This window comes from Quercus lobata, chromosome 11 (assembly GCF_001633185.2).
Source record: "Quercus lobata isolate SW786 chromosome 11, ValleyOak3.0 Primary Assembly, whole genome shotgun sequence".
Taxonomy (NCBI): domain Eukaryota; kingdom Viridiplantae; phylum Streptophyta; class Magnoliopsida; order Fagales; family Fagaceae; genus Quercus; species Quercus lobata.
This window is the reverse complement of record NC_044914.1, coordinates 38,968,771-38,985,872: the sequence shown is the minus strand read 5'-3', so window position 1 is coordinate 38,985,872 and position 17,102 is coordinate 38,968,771. Positions and strand designations below refer to the sequence as shown.

General features: G+C 33.3%; 2 protein-coding genes across 2 annotated transcripts; both read left to right on the top strand.

Moving 5' to 3' along the window:
- Positions 1-1,922: 1,922 nt before the first annotated feature.
- LOC115967345 (protein DMR6-LIKE OXYGENASE 2-like) lies at positions 1,923-5,441 on the top strand. The gene is made up of 3 exons (XM_031086422.1): positions 1,923-2,405; positions 2,924-3,251; positions 5,181-5,441. The coding sequence occupies exons 1-3, from the start codon at positions 1,939-1,941 to the stop codon at positions 5,439-5,441; spliced, it is 1,056 nt and encodes a 351-aa protein (XP_030942282.1). The 5' UTR covers positions 1,923-1,938.
- Positions 5,442-10,728: 5,287 nt separating this feature from the next.
- LOC115967697 (protein DMR6-LIKE OXYGENASE 2-like) lies at positions 10,729-13,718 on the top strand. Its single transcript, XM_031086835.1, has 3 exons — positions 10,729-11,327; positions 11,553-11,880; positions 13,303-13,718. The coding sequence occupies exons 1-3, from the start codon at positions 10,858-10,860 to the stop codon at positions 13,561-13,563; spliced, it is 1,059 nt and encodes a 352-aa protein (XP_030942695.1). The 5' UTR covers positions 10,729-10,857; the 3' UTR covers positions 13,564-13,718.
- The last annotated feature ends 3,384 nt before the right edge of the window (positions 13,719-17,102 follow it).

Sequence of the window (17,102 nt, the reverse complement as noted above, 5' to 3'; positions counted from 1 at the left end):
GGTTGTGGAGGTTTATGGATTTGGGTGTTGAGTGTCTGGTAGTGGAGTGTGTTGATGTGGTTGTTGGTTGCTTTAAGGTAGAATGTGAGTGGCAGTGATTTGTTGGATTGCGAGTGGTAGTGGTGGTGGTCTTTAAGACATAGTAAAATGGAGAGGAAGAGTGGGTTGATGGTGGTGGTTTTGGTTGTGTTGATGGTGGTTATTGATGACAGTGGTGGTAAATTTTTTATTTTTTTATATTTTAAAGGTGGTTGGGTTTTTTTAATTGTTTTTTATGAAGAGAAAGAGGGACAGAGAGAAAGTGTAGAGGAAGAGAGTGAATGAGGTGGTGAAATTAATATTTTAATAAATAGTATGGTATAATATAAAACAACTTTTTTTTGAAATAATAAAATGGGAGAATTTTTAGAAACTAGATGTAAATGTTCTAAAAGACATTTTGTCCATAAATTGGCTCCCAATATTTGTGTTGAATTACAATAAAAAAAATTCAAAAAAAAATCCATCATCCATACATCACAATGACATGGCTTTGGAAAACATAGGTAGAGGACCCTTTTCCGAGGAAAAAAGCCTTTTTGGTGGTCACCCCGAATGGCCAGTGATGACTCAACATGCCTAATTTCCTGGTAATTACAGTGACAGCTACTTATCTTAAAACAATATTATCTGCCGCATGACGCATCATCCAAGGGGGTCACGTCAGGGTCTTCTAGTGTTCTTGCCGATGATTAAAAAATGAAATGTTGAGAAGAAAAAGGTGCAAACACTATGAATTATTTTGATTTCAAGGAGCTTATACATTTTGATACGACTCTGAACTTAAACAAAGTTCAATGAAGTTATGATAAGAGCATTGGTAAAAAGCCCTAGTACGATCACACTTAATTAATGCTAGAATCAACTTCACCATGTTTTATTTTGTTTATAACTTTATAATCCTCATGTAATTTGTTGATGTCGTTATTCTTCAATTAGTGATGCTCAAATGATTGCTGTAGGCCAAACAAAATAAATCATTATGATAGCCAATAAAACATTATAAAATATGGTATATTTATTGGACTATGTTGGATTTTGTAGAGTTTCGTTGTGTTTAATTCAAATTATAACCCGACCCAAAATAATATTATTATGATTTTTAATTAATGAGAGATTTTCTGAGTCTTAGTTCATGGAGCGGAGGCTTGGGCTGATAGGTTGCCCTCGGGAAATTTTTTGGCCTGTTTGGTAGCTCGTTGTGAATCCTATGCATATGATAGAAAAAGAAAACTATACTATGATATCTTGTATTTTTTTCCCCCTAAAAATGGTGAAATCCTTGCAACTCCATAGATATAGGCAAATTGCCGAACCACATAAATATTGTCTTGTATAATTGTTTTCTTTGATATATATTTTTTCTCCATTTTTACATCTCACAAATTTGAGAATTTATTTCGTGGATATTCCTTTCTTACTATTGTTCATAACACAACAATGTTTCTTCTGGATTTTACCAAAAGGAATTCGGGCAAGTTAATTGACCAGCACGTTAAACATTTTTTTTTTTTTTTTGGATAGGAGCACGTTAAACATTTTTAAATTATCAAATACTTATCCTAATCTTCTTGACCCTATATTATTATATCAGAAAGTTATTTGTACTCTTCCCATAGCAAATGGGAAAAGGATCCCTCCTTTTGAAATGAGAGATGTTTTTTCCTGTTAAATTAAAGTTTCCATAGCCATCACCAAACTTGTCTCCCAAGAATTGTAGGATAATATTTATGCAAGGAAAAAAAAAGTACCACGACGTTTTATTCAAGAAATACTGAATAATTAATCATCAATCTCACGCTATAAATTAAAACCTACACCCTTCCTCCCTCTACCATCTCTTCTTACAAAGAACAAGAAAGTAAACCAATCTCTTTGCACTAACAAAATCACAAAAAAATGGGAGAGGTTGATCCAGCTTTCATCCAAGAACCTGAACACAGGGCTAGAATCTCCTACATCGAAGGTGAAGGCATCCCAGTAATCGATCTTTCTCCATTGCACTCCCCCAACGATGTTTCTGCTTTTGAAGGCCTTGTTAAAGAGATAGGCAATGCATGCAAAGACTGGGGGTTTTTCCAGGTGATCAACCATGGGGTTCCTTTGGAGAAGCGCCAGAAGATTGAGAAAACATCTAAGAGGTTCTTTGCGCAGAGTTTGGAGGAGAAGAGGAAGGTGAAAAAGACTGAGAAGCTGGTGTTGGGTTACTATGACTCTGAGTATACCAAGAATGTTAGGGACTGGAAGGAGGTGTTTGATTTTATTATAGAGGAACCCACTTTATTCCCGAATTCACATGAGCCTGCTAATGACAAAGAACTCGCAGGGTGGACTAATCTGTGGCCTGAGTACCCACCTGAGTTTAGGTAAGCCCTCAGTCCTTTGCCTCAATCTTTCTACATGCTTGTTTGCTCTAGCCCAAGCAATCTTAGATTAATCCTGTAATCTTTGTCATATGTACGCGTCTTTATAACTAGTCCTTTTTCTTTTTTTTCTTTATTCCGAGAAGAGTCTTCATAACTACTCTTCTTAAGGTTAACATGTTAGTGATTGTGTGCATGGTTTCATAATTGTAACTGGGAGAAGTTAGAACTCCAAGCCAACCATGCATAAGCACCGTGGGATCAGATTTTTTCTATATATAAATAAAAGTAAAAAATAAAGAAGTTCAGGACAAGTCTTTTTAAGGTCCTTATGAGTTACCATCGAGCGTGAAGTAAGATAATTTGGTAGGACTCAGTGCTGATTGAGTTATGGAAAAAGTTATGTAAAAACAATTTTCATCTATTCACTAAAAAAACAATGAAATTTGAAGTCAAGTTTGAGACCCAATTAGAGGGATTCTTTCTGTTTGATTTTATGGATTCCCTTAACCATTGCCCAGGGAAACATGCCAAGAATATATTCAAGAGATGGAAAAACTAGCATTCAAGTTGATGGAACTTGTGGCTCTGAGCTTAGGCTTACCAGCAGATAGGTTCCATGGCTTCTTCAAAGATCAAGTCAGCTACGTTCGACTCAATTACTATCCGATATGCCCTTTTCCTCACTTAGCGCTTGGTCTAGGTCGGCACAAGGATAGTGGTGCCGTGACCATCCTAGGTGAAGATGGTGTTCCAGGATTAGAAGTGAAACGAAGAAAAAATGGAGAGTGGGTTCGGGTCAAACACATCCCAGATGCTTATATCATCAACATTGGTGACAATATTAAGGTATCATCCCTGTTCGAGAGGGAGAGAGTATACCCCCGAACTCCCCAATAACAAATTGTGTTTACTTGTAGGTGTATATATACATAACATAATTATCATGTCAGTTGTCACATTTGTGTCTTATTAAATCAATAAGGTTAGGTAAGGTTAGGTGTGTGTATAGGTGGGGCTTACCCCTTTGTGAGAGGGAGGGAGTATACTCCCAGACTACCTAATAACAACTCATGTTTACTTGTGGGTGTATACTCACTCTCTCTCATATAGGGGTGGACCCTACTTATATATATATATCTGCGATGGCTTTAGGATTTTTTTTAAGGAGGGTCAATAGTGTTGTAATTTTTGTGTGCTAAAAGTGGTGTAATTTTTTGCTAATAAAGAAGAAAAGTGTAAGGAAAAATAATTTCATTCCACGGTCAATGGCAAAGTAAGAAAGAGTTCGGAGAGAAGGTTTATTTATTTTTAAAAAAGGAGCAATTTTAAGAATAAAGCTATTGACACAACACTTTCACAATAAATTGTAGGTGACAAGTTGTTAAAGATATGTAAAACAGTGATGTCAATTGTAGGTCTATATAAAAACCAATTAAAACTTATCACTTAACTTTTATTGTAAAATTATTGTAAAAATAATATTGTGGAAATAACACTAAGAGGATCATATTCAAGCTTATTTTAGTCGGGATTAAACAAAATTTAGGATTAGGGTGTTCAAAATTTTATTTTAGGGGTCAAAAAAAAAATATTTGAAAAATTATATATAATTTTTGTTTTTTGGCCAGATCAGTGAACCCCCTGGGTTGGCTATGGTATGGAGCCGCTCTTGATATATATAGCTTGAAATAAGGTTGGTGCATGCATATATATATATATATAAAGAAGGGTGGTGTTTATATATATTATACACAAGTTTACATACACATAAAAATGCATGGAAGTTTACACACCTATAAAATGAACAATTTTTTTTTTGCATTTTATTGGTGCGTGTAAATTTGTATGTAACAAGATGTATATAATAGTATTTACCCATATTAATTGCTTAAGTAATGGTTATTACACACAAATTGTTTACACAATTTTACATGCACTCCAAAAAGTAATTGAAAACATAAATTAATGACATGATTTTAGTTACTTTTTCAGGTGTGTGTAAAACAATTTTTGTGCATCAAATTTAACCCTAAATGCTATCTTTAGTGTCATACTTGTAACCAAGGGATATTTATTCAATCTAATTATGTTTTAAGAAGAGTTTCGGCATGATACTAACATGCGTACTTTTCAAAAGAATGGAGTATTTTGTTGGAGTTAATTTTTCTTGAATGCATCAGAATTCATACTCTCCTACGAGCCTAAGTCTGATATTATTAGGACAGGAAATGTGTGAGAATTTTGATAGAAGTAAGAGGGTAAGAGCATTTACGTTCAAAAAAAATAAAATAAAAAATAAAATGCATTTTGTATTACCCAAAAATTGCTTTATCTATTTTAGGTAAATTACCATTCTACGTCTCATGCATTATTTTCTTACCAGTTACCACTATATATATATTTTGTTAATGTGGAAATTTATTTTTTAGATATTACTCCGGTAAAATGTTAAAACCTCAATAGTGTTGCATTTCCAGGTGTTGGGGTCATTATACGCATTTGGTGTTACAATAAATGTAAAATAGATAAAATGCATTTTAGAGCACCGGATGAAAATGTTCTAAGTTGTCTTATCAACAATGTTTAAATCCTAGTCTGTGTAAAATGCTCATATATTAATTTTTTGTGTGCACTCCATACATGTATGTATCTAACAAATGATGATAAAATTACTAGCCAAATTAGAATTAATAATCTATCCCTATATTAGAGCTTAAATGTTCTTAGAGGGTTTTATAATTGACTAGTTTAACTTAAGCAATGGAAATTGTTCAGGTTTGGAGCAATGATGAGTATGAGAGTGTAGAGCACAGGGTAATGGTGAATTCAGAAAAAGAAAGGTACTCCTATCCATTTTTCTTACTGCCGGCACTTTCCACTGTGGTTGAACCCTTGGAGGAGTTGACGAATGAGCAAAACCCTGCTAAATATAGGGCATACAATTGGGGAGAGTTTATAAGTAACAGAAATCAGAGTAATTATCAAAAACAAAAAGTTGAAAACCTGCAAATTAGTGATTTCAAGATATCAGAGTAAGCTGGGCTGGAGTAGTATGATCAATTGGCAAGGAACAAAGTTAAGCTCTATATTGTTCAGGAAAATGGGACTTTGAAAGCATGATTTGGTTATCTGCTTGGAGATGAGAAACACTGTGAATAAATATTGCATGTTTCCATAAATTTTCCTTATATCATATTACAGAAACCGTTTATTATATACTTTATGGGAGAATAATATATGAATTACGATGGTTACGAATTGAAGTTATTGATGTAAGTGTATCAACCTAATAATTTCAATAAAGTTAATGTTTGAATAATTATGCATTTATGAAAGTTAGACTACCTATCTTGTCTCTACACGTATAATAAAAATGAACAATACTACAAATACAACTTTTTTTCAAAACCATTGAGTTGCAAAGCTTTTATAGACTCTGGTCTAGATCCACCACTGATTTCACTTTATTACCTGATAGGCCAAGAATGTATTGACCCATTGTAATGAATTAATCTATTAATTATCCAAGTTAATTAATTAATTTAATTTGCATGCAATAAGCATGGTAGCACAAACAAATCACCAAATAACTAAATGTAGTGGAAATTAAATGGACACGGTGATTTGTTTACGAATGGGGAAAACCTACACAACAAAAACTCCACTGGGTGATTTTAAGGTCACCACTCCTGAGAATTCACTATTATCACAACAAGCGGTTACAAGTAAAGGAATCCTAGACCTTATACCAACTTATAGTTGAACCCTTACCCTAATACCCAATTTGACTTGTTTTGTAGTGATAATCTCTCATTTTCAATGCACGACTCCCAGTATATGATTAACCAATTTGATGCACAGATCTCAATATGCAGCTTACTAACCAACTTAATAAAGATGTTGGCTGCAAAGTTCTTCAGTTCATCACACGATGAAAATCACAAAACTCCTTGGTTACAAAATCTTACGGTGTACAAACATAGCAGCTTCTTCAAAAGAAAAATGAACTAAGACAAATTCTGTCTCCGGTCACAATTTACATGAACACAACTTTATTTTATACTTGCGCAACCTTTGATGGCCCTTAAAACAATCTTTATATATGTTTAGGGTTGTGAGAAAAGAAAACCCAAACATGTATTCACGGATTGGATTGAAATCAGCTCTGAAAAATTGAATTTCATAAATCTCGATAGATAGCTTATCTGTCGAGTTAGCTGTCGAGCATCGGGCTTCAGCAGCTTTTTAAACCTCGATAGATACTAGTTGTTGAGCTTTAAAATCTAGCACTTCTTCATTTTTTTTGGACGGACTTGCTTAACTTTAACACTTAATCTTGAAATCTTGTTCCTTGAAGCATTAAACATATCCTAGATCTACCTAATTACAAGTAAAATGCGTTTTGTCAAAAGATTAGCCAATTCTATATTGACACATGTTCCCGACATTAAATCACATATGTCCTAACAATACTCACCATTAACAGCTTGCCATTTAAGCAAGTGTGAAATTTTTTGTGTATCTAAATTTATTAAATAAAAAATACTTTCGTATTTTGGATACAATATGGGTCATTTTAATAGATAATGTATTACATTGGCCAAGAGAGTGGATCTTATTATTATTATTTTTTGGTGAAGTAACCTTAATTAAAATGTTAAGGTTACTTCACTTTTTTACCCACCATATATTAACAGCTTGCCATTTGTTGAGGACAAAATTTTCACATTACATGACTTTATTTCATTGGCAACCCGCACCACATCAAAATTATAATGGATTTTGGGAAAATCTTCTTTGAAGCCCAAAATAGCCCATATTTACACAAAAAGGCGTCAAAGCCCATGGTCCAAAACCCATGGCAATATTATCTCATTAAAGCCCGTAGTTTAAACTCATGGCATATCATCTCATTTTTGGCTCATGATCTAAGCTCATAGTCTCATCGGGAGAATTTTGGGAGTCGTGGTTTGGAGGGCCAAAAAGTATGTTTAGTAAAACTCCAGCAATTCAAAGTTGATAAAGGAAAACATGTTACTTGGCATGTCTTTCCCAATTCCCTAAACTCTAATGGGCCAGTGTGCAATAGGTAGCATCTGGTAAGCCTCTCATATCATATAACACTTAAAATGATAAAACTCCTCATACTCTTTATATAAAAATTAATGTTCATCATATAATATAAGTTTCAAAATGTAATTATATTATTTCATATAAATTATATTATTATTTTTATTTAAATCAATCCCAAGCACATGGCTAAATCTATATTAATATCTTATATCCAGTATTAAATGCTCTCCTTTCTATCCAAGATTTGGTCAAAACACAAAGAGACCATAATTACATTTCTAAAACTTTATCAAATATCAACCAACTATTCTATTACTTACTTAAATTACATTGTAATAAAACCATATATAAGTTTCAAAATGTAATTATATTATTTAATATAAATTATATTATTATTTTTTTTAAATCAATCCCAAGCAATGGATCCTTTAATGCTTGTTGATTCCCATCACCACCGATAGACACATATTACTTGGACATGAACTATTGCTTGATGTGTAATGTTTGGACATAAACCACAACTGGATATGTATTATTTGGACATACCTTATTATATTAGACATAAACTACGCCACAGCTGGATATGGACTATTGGACTCATCTCATTATTGGACATATGACACTTAATTAACTACTTTCTAATATTGGACATCACTTAATATACATAATAATAACGTTCAACTCACCATTTAATCAAATCTATTATGCTAAACAAATTATTTATTTATTTCAACCATTATCATGATTCTAAGATTTTGGATTTTATCTATTTTGTAGGCTTAAAAATGCACCGGAAGGCATTGGTCTATGCGGCCCAATGTCGAGTTCTGAATTAAACTCCTTAAAAGAAATCCAGGTCTAGCAGAGTCACACCTCCAGTGGAAGACACATGGCTATGCGCAAAAAATCCCCTGACACTATTTAAGTAAGTGTGAAATTTTTTGTGTATATAAATTTATTGAATAAAAAAAATTAGGTGTTTTGGATAAAATATGGGTCATTTTAATAGATGGTGTTTTACAGGCCAATATAGTGGGTCTTATTATTATTATTTTTTTGGTGAAGCAACCTTAATTAAAATGTTGATGCAAATAAATATAATATAATATATTTATAATATTTAATAAACAGGGGTTATTTTATTTGGGAAAAATATTTCAAACGCTTCTTATATTTTTATTATTGAATGTGAATTTCAAAAACCTAACCATTAGATTGCATGTTGTGGACACAATAGAAGGGTGTCGGAGTAGCCACCTAGTTTTTGCAAAGGTCTAGGAACCATATATATAGCGTCCTCTCGAGGAAGAACCTTTTGATCTTACTACCAGAGATATGGGTTTGAAGTTTAGGTATGTTTTTAGGAAGATGTTAGGCACCCGAGACCACCCAATCCTAAGGTTGGCCTCCCCTCATTGTGTCTTACATCTTAACCTCATTAAAACCATGCTCAACACTTGTATCTATACTCACACACACACACACACACACACACACACATTGGCATACATCTAAGCATACAACATGACATCATTATCCCAAAACACATACATATCTACCCTTAAACAAAAGAGATCCAAACCCATACATCCATGAAAAGAACTAGCATGTGAAACCCTATCATATCATCCATCTAAAATGAGATAGCAACTCAATCATGGTAGCAAGGTATCATGGCAATCATAAGATCATATGAACATCCATGCTCAAAATGAAACATCATATGGCATCAATGCATGGACATGTGAATGAATGACATGACATTAAAACTAAGAAACAAAAGGATAAACTCTAATCTAAACATGTTAAAGACAAACAAGCATGTGAACAAAGTAAACAAAAGCTTAAGAAACATAAAACATGTGAAAAGAAACCCAAAATAGAAAACATATTATATGAAGCAAAGAATGAAATAGAAGAATTACGATTTCTAAGCAATGGCCTGTGTACGTAGATGAACAAGATTAAAACAGTAAAAGAAAGGCTAAAAAAGAGAAAGAAAAGTTGAAGCTTGATACCTCAAAAGGAGTTCCCAAGCTTTGATTTTGACCGTCCCCTTCAGTCAAATCTATCATAATTTAATAAAACAGTGATTAGAAAATTTAAACTCAAAGGATTGACGCCAAAAAAGGTCCTAATAATATAAAAATGACTTAAGGGTGTTTTGTGGAAAACTCCCTTTTGATTCACTATTTTCTAGTGAATCTTAAGTTTTTCCTGTAGGCATTCTGTGTGTTTTGAAAATGTACCATGTAAGGCTTTATATAGTGGAAAAAATGGGGTTTGAAATGGCTCCCAGATGATGTGAGATTTATTCCAAATCTCAGCCATTATTGCAGAAAATTTGCCTTTTTTATGTTTCTGAAACCTTAGCTGCATATGCAGGAGTGTGCCTATGTACGCATGCTTTGGCTTATGTACGCAGGCTACTGCCCACGTATGTGGACCGAGGGCCACTTTGGTCTTTTATTTCCAAAAATAGATTTTTACACATTTAAAAGGTTATATTTTTTATTTTAACACTCCCTAAGTCAATTTAATATCTAATTGAGCTTTAAACTGGTCTTAAGCCTAGAGTTTGAGCATCATTGGGGAACGGGGGCCCGAGTCGTAAGGGGTACAAAATGTGGTATCTATACATGTATTTTTATATTCTCCATACTTGCAAAATTCCAAGAAAATAAACAAATTAATAAATATGTCATTAATCAAATATTTAAATATTAAATTTTTGTGGTCTTCAATTATATATATAAAAATTAAGTTTATTAATTGAATAAGAAATAATATCCAATTTAAACAAAATTTGACATGTGTATTAAAAACAGAAAAATATATAATCTAACGATTAAGTTTGCATAATTCACATCCAATAAAAAATATATAAAAAGAATTTGAAAGTTTCTTTGTACCTTTATTTGGGCCTTAAGACAATGCGGAGCCACCTCGGACAACAACAATAATGGAGTAGTTCTGTAACCGACGATTATTGCCATCAGGAAAATATCCATAAATTGAACTTTGAACAAAACAACTCACCCATATCAATATGCAAGCACAAACGTCACACCCTTAGCAAAATAGCAACCACATATACAAAATCTAACTTAGTTTTAATCTCCTCGTGCCTATCGGAAACCAAAAACCCGTCCAAGTTCAAAGTACATAAATAAAACTCAAATCTCACACGTATAAAAGTACCATACAAAATCTTATCTTAGTTTTAATCTTCTCGGACCAATCAGAAACCGAAAATCCGTCCAAGTTCAATCTACGTAAATAAAACTAAAATCTCACATATAAAAGTTAAAAAACCTACCATTCCTACATCACCACCCCAATTCTTACAAAACAGTAAAAAAATCATCCACCAATTATCATGGGAGAGGTTGATCCAGCTTTCATCCAAGAACCTGAACACAGGCCAAAAATCTCCTACATCGAAGGCAAAGGTGTCCCACTAATCGATCTTTCTCCAATACTCCCCTCCAACAATGTTTCTGCGATTGAATTTGAAGGCCTTGTTAAAGAGGTAGGCGATGCATGCAAGGAGTGGGGGTTCTTCCAGGTGATCAATCATGGGGTGCCTTTGGAGAAGCGAGAGAAGATTGATGGTGCCTCGAGGAAATTCTTTGCTCAGAGTTTGGAGGAGAAGAGGAAGGTGAGGAGGAATGAGAAGAAGGTGACTGGTTACTATGACACAGAACATACCAAGAATGTTAGGGACTGGAAAGAAGTGTTTGATTTTGCTGTAGAGGAACCCACTATAGTCCCTGCCTCGCATGAGCCTGATGACAAGGAAGTCATTGAATGGAAAAATCAGTGGCCTGAGTACCCTCCAGAATTAAGGTAAGTTTTTTTAACAATAATTAATATATGGAAATCATTATTATAGGACTATTGTGTCCTAATTCCTATAAGAGATGAACGTGTCTTCGTAACTGTTATTTGGGAGGATCCTATGTAATTGATTTAGAATTGAGATTAATCTATCAAGAATTATGATCTAGTTTGAAGCCCAATTCAAGGGATTCTATCTATGTGATCTGATGGACTGCTTTGATAACTGACCAGGGAGACATGCCAAGACTATGGTCAAGAGATGGTAAAACTAGCTTACAAGTTATTGGAACTTATTGCACTGTCCCTAGACTTGCCAGCAGATAGGTTCCATGGCTTCTTCAAAGATCAGACCAGTTTCATCCGTCTAAATCACTATCCACCTTGCCCAACCCCTGAGTTAGCGCTCGGTGTCGGTCGGCACAAGGATGCTGGTGCCTTAACCATCCTTGCTCAAGATGATGTTGGAGGATTGGAAGTGAAGCAGAAAACAGATGGAGAGTGGGTTCGGGTCAAACCCACCCCAGACGCTTATATCATCAATGTTGGTGACATTATTCAGGTAACATTTCCATATATTTAACTTTTCTAAGTACAAATCATTAATCATTCAAATTAGTACTCGTCCAAAGGATATCTATTTAATCTAATTCTGTTTTAATAAGAGTTTCAGCATGATACTAAACATGCGTATTTTTCTTTTTTTTACAGTAAAATGATAGAACATGCGTACTTTTCAAAAGAATGTATCCTGTTGGGATTAATTTTTCTAGAATGCATCAAAATTCATACTCTCCTACGAGTTGTATTACCAAATGCTACCTATGTCTGACATTATCATGACAAGAAATGTGTGTGAAATCTGACAGAAGTAAGAGGCTAATTAAAAGCATCCAAGTCCAAAAATAAAAAATAAAATGCATTTTGTATTACCAAAAAATACTTTATCTACTTTAAGTACATAACCACTCTATGTCCAATGCACTATATATTCTCTCTCTCTCTCTCTCTCTCTCTCTCTCTCTCTCTCTCTCTCTCTCTCTCTCTCTCATATATATATATATATATATATATATTTTATTGTGAAAAGAGAGATCGATTCAAAAAACCTATTGAGAGAGAGAATATGTTTTGTGATAAGGACGGAACTAGGATTTGTACCACGGGAGGGGGGGGGGAGGCAAAGCTCAAAACCATTTTTTTTTTTTTATATTTTTTTTTATGAAAATAAAAAACTAACATCTATTTCATATTCAACAAAATACTGCATACAAAATAAGTATTTTTTAAACATTTCATATTATAAAACACATCAACAAAGTAAAACATACAAAATAAGTGTTTCTAATTTTGTTATTTTGTGCGTGATTTTTGTTTAGTCCATATTTATTTATTTATTTATTTTGTTTTTGCAATTAAAATGGCATGAATTTTATTTATTTATTTCTTTTCTTATAGGTCAATATCTAAATATTTTAGAGAAGGAGAGACAAAGGACAAATCTTAATTTTTTTGTATACCAGTTTTTTTTTTTTTTTTTAATTTAATTGGGGGGGGGTGGTGGTGGGTATTAGCTTATTTACATATATTAGTTTTTTTTTTTTTTTTTTTTTTTTTTTTTTGGTTTTTTTGGGGGGCGGGGGCGCAGGGGGGGGGGCATGGCCCCCCTCTGCCCTAGCGTGGGTCCGTCCCTGTTTTGAGAGATTGAAATAATTGAGGGTAGGAAATTTATTTTTTAGATATTATAGTAGTAAAATGTAAAAAATTCAATAGTGTTGCATTTCCAAGTGTGGGGGTGGATTTTATGCATTTGGTGTTCGTATGTTACTTTTTCTTTGTGCACTCCATACATGTATGTATCCGAAAAATAATGATAAAATTACTAGCCAAATTAGAATTAATAATCTATCCCTGTATTAGAGCTTAAATGTTTTTAGAGGCTTTTGTAATTGACCAGTTTAACTCAAGCAATCAAATTGTTCAGGTTTGGAGCAATGACACATATGAGAGTGTGGAGCACAGGGTGATAGTGAATTCAGAGAGAGAAAGGTTCTCATATCCATTCTTCTTACTACCTCCACTCTCCACCATGGTTGAGCCTTTGGAGGAGCTGACGAATGAGAAAAACCCTGCTAAATTTAAGGCATACAACTGGGGAGAGTTTATAAATAACAGAAGTCGAAGTAATTTCCAAAAACAAAAAGTTGAAAACCTGCAAATTAGTGATTTCAAGATATCAGAGTAGGCTGGATTGGAGGTAGTATAATTAATCGGCAAGCAATAACATTTTAGCTCCTACTTTATGTTGTTCAGAGTTGGGACTTCGAAAGCATGATTTAGTCATCTCGGAGATAAGAAATATTGTGAAGAAATATGCTTCAATAAATTGTCCTTATACTATATTACAAAAACTGTTTATTTTATACTTTATGAGAGAATAATATATGAAGTACAATGGCTACAAATTGAAGTTATTGATGCAAGTGTATCAACCTGTAATTTCAATAAAGTTGATGTTTTAATTTTCCTGAATATATGAAAATTAGGCCACCTACCATTCCCTTATCCCAAATTACAGAAAAGTAGGAGTTTTATGCACTTGGTACAATGTTTGTTTTAGGGCATTTTAGCAAAGGATTAACTCTAATTAAAATTAAACCAAATCAACAAGAGGGAGAGAGAGGACATGTGATGTGGAATTAAGAAATAAATCACCAAAACACATCAATCTCAAGAATAGTTGTCAAAATCATAAAAAAATTACTCATCAACCCATAATAGAATTTTCAAAAACATAAAAACTCACCAACTTAAACCAGAGTTTCAAGAAATTAAAAAAAAAAAAAAAGTCTAGCAAAAGAACAAAGGTGTTAGAATTATAATGGTTAAATGATTAAATTCACTATTTTCTAATAATTTAAACTTTTGGAACAATGAGTAATCTATCATGGTATGTTAAAATTATGATTAAATAATTAAATGCACTATTTCTTAATAGTTAAGCTTAACTTATTTGGACAATTGATAATTTATCATATATAAATATATATATATATATATACACACACACACAAGAGAGAGAAATTAATCTCATTTCTTTTTTAGACAGAACATGGATTAAATGAGAGAGAGATGCAAAGAGGGAGTAATAGAAAAGATGGGGAAAAGAGTCAAACAGGGAGAGAGAGAGAGTAACGGTGAGAAGTGGAGAATAATATTGGAGAGAAGAAGCACCAAAAAAGGGATGAGAATGGTTGAAGGAAGAGTAATGGTAAGATTTGGATAATAAGGAGAAGATGAGTAAAAAAAACAAATGGCAGAGAAGAGTTGGAAAAAAGTGATTGACATGGCACAAGAAGAGATTAGCAAACTTAATTGCTAATTCTTGATTATTATATGAGGGTAATTCTTAGGTACTCTCAGAGTATGGAGAATGGTGCTTCCTCCTCTCACATTCATGGTGATGTCAACTCAATAAATTCATGGTACTATAAATGTGAGAGAATGGAACACCATTTCTCCATGATTCGAGAGTATTTAAGAATTTTCCATTATATGATAATGCAAAGAATCTCGATAATTACACGTCCAAACAAGCTTTGGAAGACCTGCAAAATATGAACACCCGAAGTTCAAAGTAACACAAGTGTGGTGTGGCCAAAAATTCTACAATGATTAAGTTAGCACTCAAAATTCCTTAAATTAGAGTATAGGAGTGGCATGCCAAGAAAGAAGTCATATTTAAACATCTTTCAATTTGATTCTTTAGTCTGATGCTCTGATGATACTGTATATAGGCCAAAAAAATCAATATGGTTATCAATATCAAATTAAAAATGTTCTTAAAAAAAATTAGCTTACGTCGAATGTTGGTTTAGTCCTTAACGTATTAAATGTGTTAATTTAATTTTTAACCTTTTGGTATTGTGTCAAGTGACAGATGAAAAATGTCAATGTGGCTAAGAGTAATATTTAAATATTAATATTAATACCACCTAATTAAGATGCCATATAGACTGGTCACATGACAATTTTGTGAAAATCTCTCTTCGCGGTGAGAACCCTCCCTGTGAATGGGAGCCTTCATATTTCAGGTTGTGGTGGATGAATGATATCATTAACTTTATGGGATTGTGATGCAAATCCACTCCTATGCGTTTGGTCCTTAGGCAAAGGATTATTTGTGGTCATTTCAAATTTTCAACTTCCGAATTAAGCCAGGATTCACATTATTACTGACTTGTTTCTATGCAGATGAAGATGTTGCTTAGTCCCCTATATTATTTTCTCTCTCATTGTTTGGATCCACCAATTCTGGGGTTTTATTTCAGACGTGTTTTGAGCTGGGCTTTTGGGATTTGGTATTTTGTATTGTAGCCAAAAGCATCAAATTATAACCTTAAACTGAAGATTGACGACCTCCATCTCAGTCTCTTTCTGGGACATGATGATTAATTGTGTTTACCGATTTTTTCTTTTTTAAATAAGTTTTATGGGGCCATGCTGATTTTTGGATTTAATTTTGTTATGAATATCTTGAAGGAAGGTATTCATTGCGGTTTTGAATTGACTGAAGCAGCTTTGTAATTTGTTTTTGAATATTTGAGAGGCACACATTTGATTTGCTGCATTTGAAATGAACCAACTGCAGTGACTTTTTTAAAAAATAAAAAATAAATTAAAGCTACTATCTACATCTTGGCATTAATATTAATATCATCGTTAGTTAGGTTTACGTTTTTCATCCGGTAGCGGAGCCATGTTGAGACCGCCCCGGGGGGGGGGGGGGGGGGTGTTTGGCCCCCTCTAAATTTGTTAAAATTTCACTTACTGCCTTAATAGATTGAAAAATTATATATAAGTTGTTTGTAAATTAATTTATTGGCCCCCCAGAATTTGAGGAAAAAAAAAAATTATGGGTTCAGTACCCAGTTAAAATTCATTTGTCTCTCACATATCTTAAGATTCATTACGAAAAACCTTTTTTTTTTTTTTTTTTTTTTTAAATCCAGTCCATTTCTTGGCCCATTAGCTCCTCCAAATACCAAGAATAAAAATCTTTGACATAAATAGGTTATTTACTTAAAATAAATACGAATAAAACAAAAAATTCCTTATTGCTGCTGCCGCCACAGTCTTAGCATTGCAACGAACTCAACAATTTTCTTTGGTTCTTGTCGTTTACTACACTTCGGCCTTTGTTCAGGTGAATCAATGACTAGGGACCTCCAGATTAGTGGCCAGTAAACCAGTGGTAATGTGTGAAAGGCCAAGAATGTATTGGCTCCTAGTGATATATTAATTGATTAATTAGCCAAATTTATCAATTAATCAAACTAACATGCAATGTATGTGGTAGTACAAACAAATCACCAATTAACCTAAGTATGCAATAAAAATTAATTTGACACGATGATTTGTTTATAAATGGGGAAAATCTACATAGCAAAAACCTTAGTAGGTGATTTTAAGGTCACAATTCCCGAGAATCCACTATTATCAAAACAAGCGGTTACAAGTAAAAGAATTCTAATATCTTATACCAACTTACAGTTGAATCCTTACCTCAATACCTAATTGGACTTGTTCTATAGTGACAATCTCCCCTTTTCAATGCACGACTCCCAATATGTGACTAACCAATAGATGCGCGGATCCCAATACGCGACTTGATCACCAACTTGAGAAGGATGTTGGCTTTAAATTTCTTTTGTTTATCACACGATGAAGATCATGAAGTTGCTTAGTCACAAAACCCTATGGTGTACAAACACAGTAGCTTCT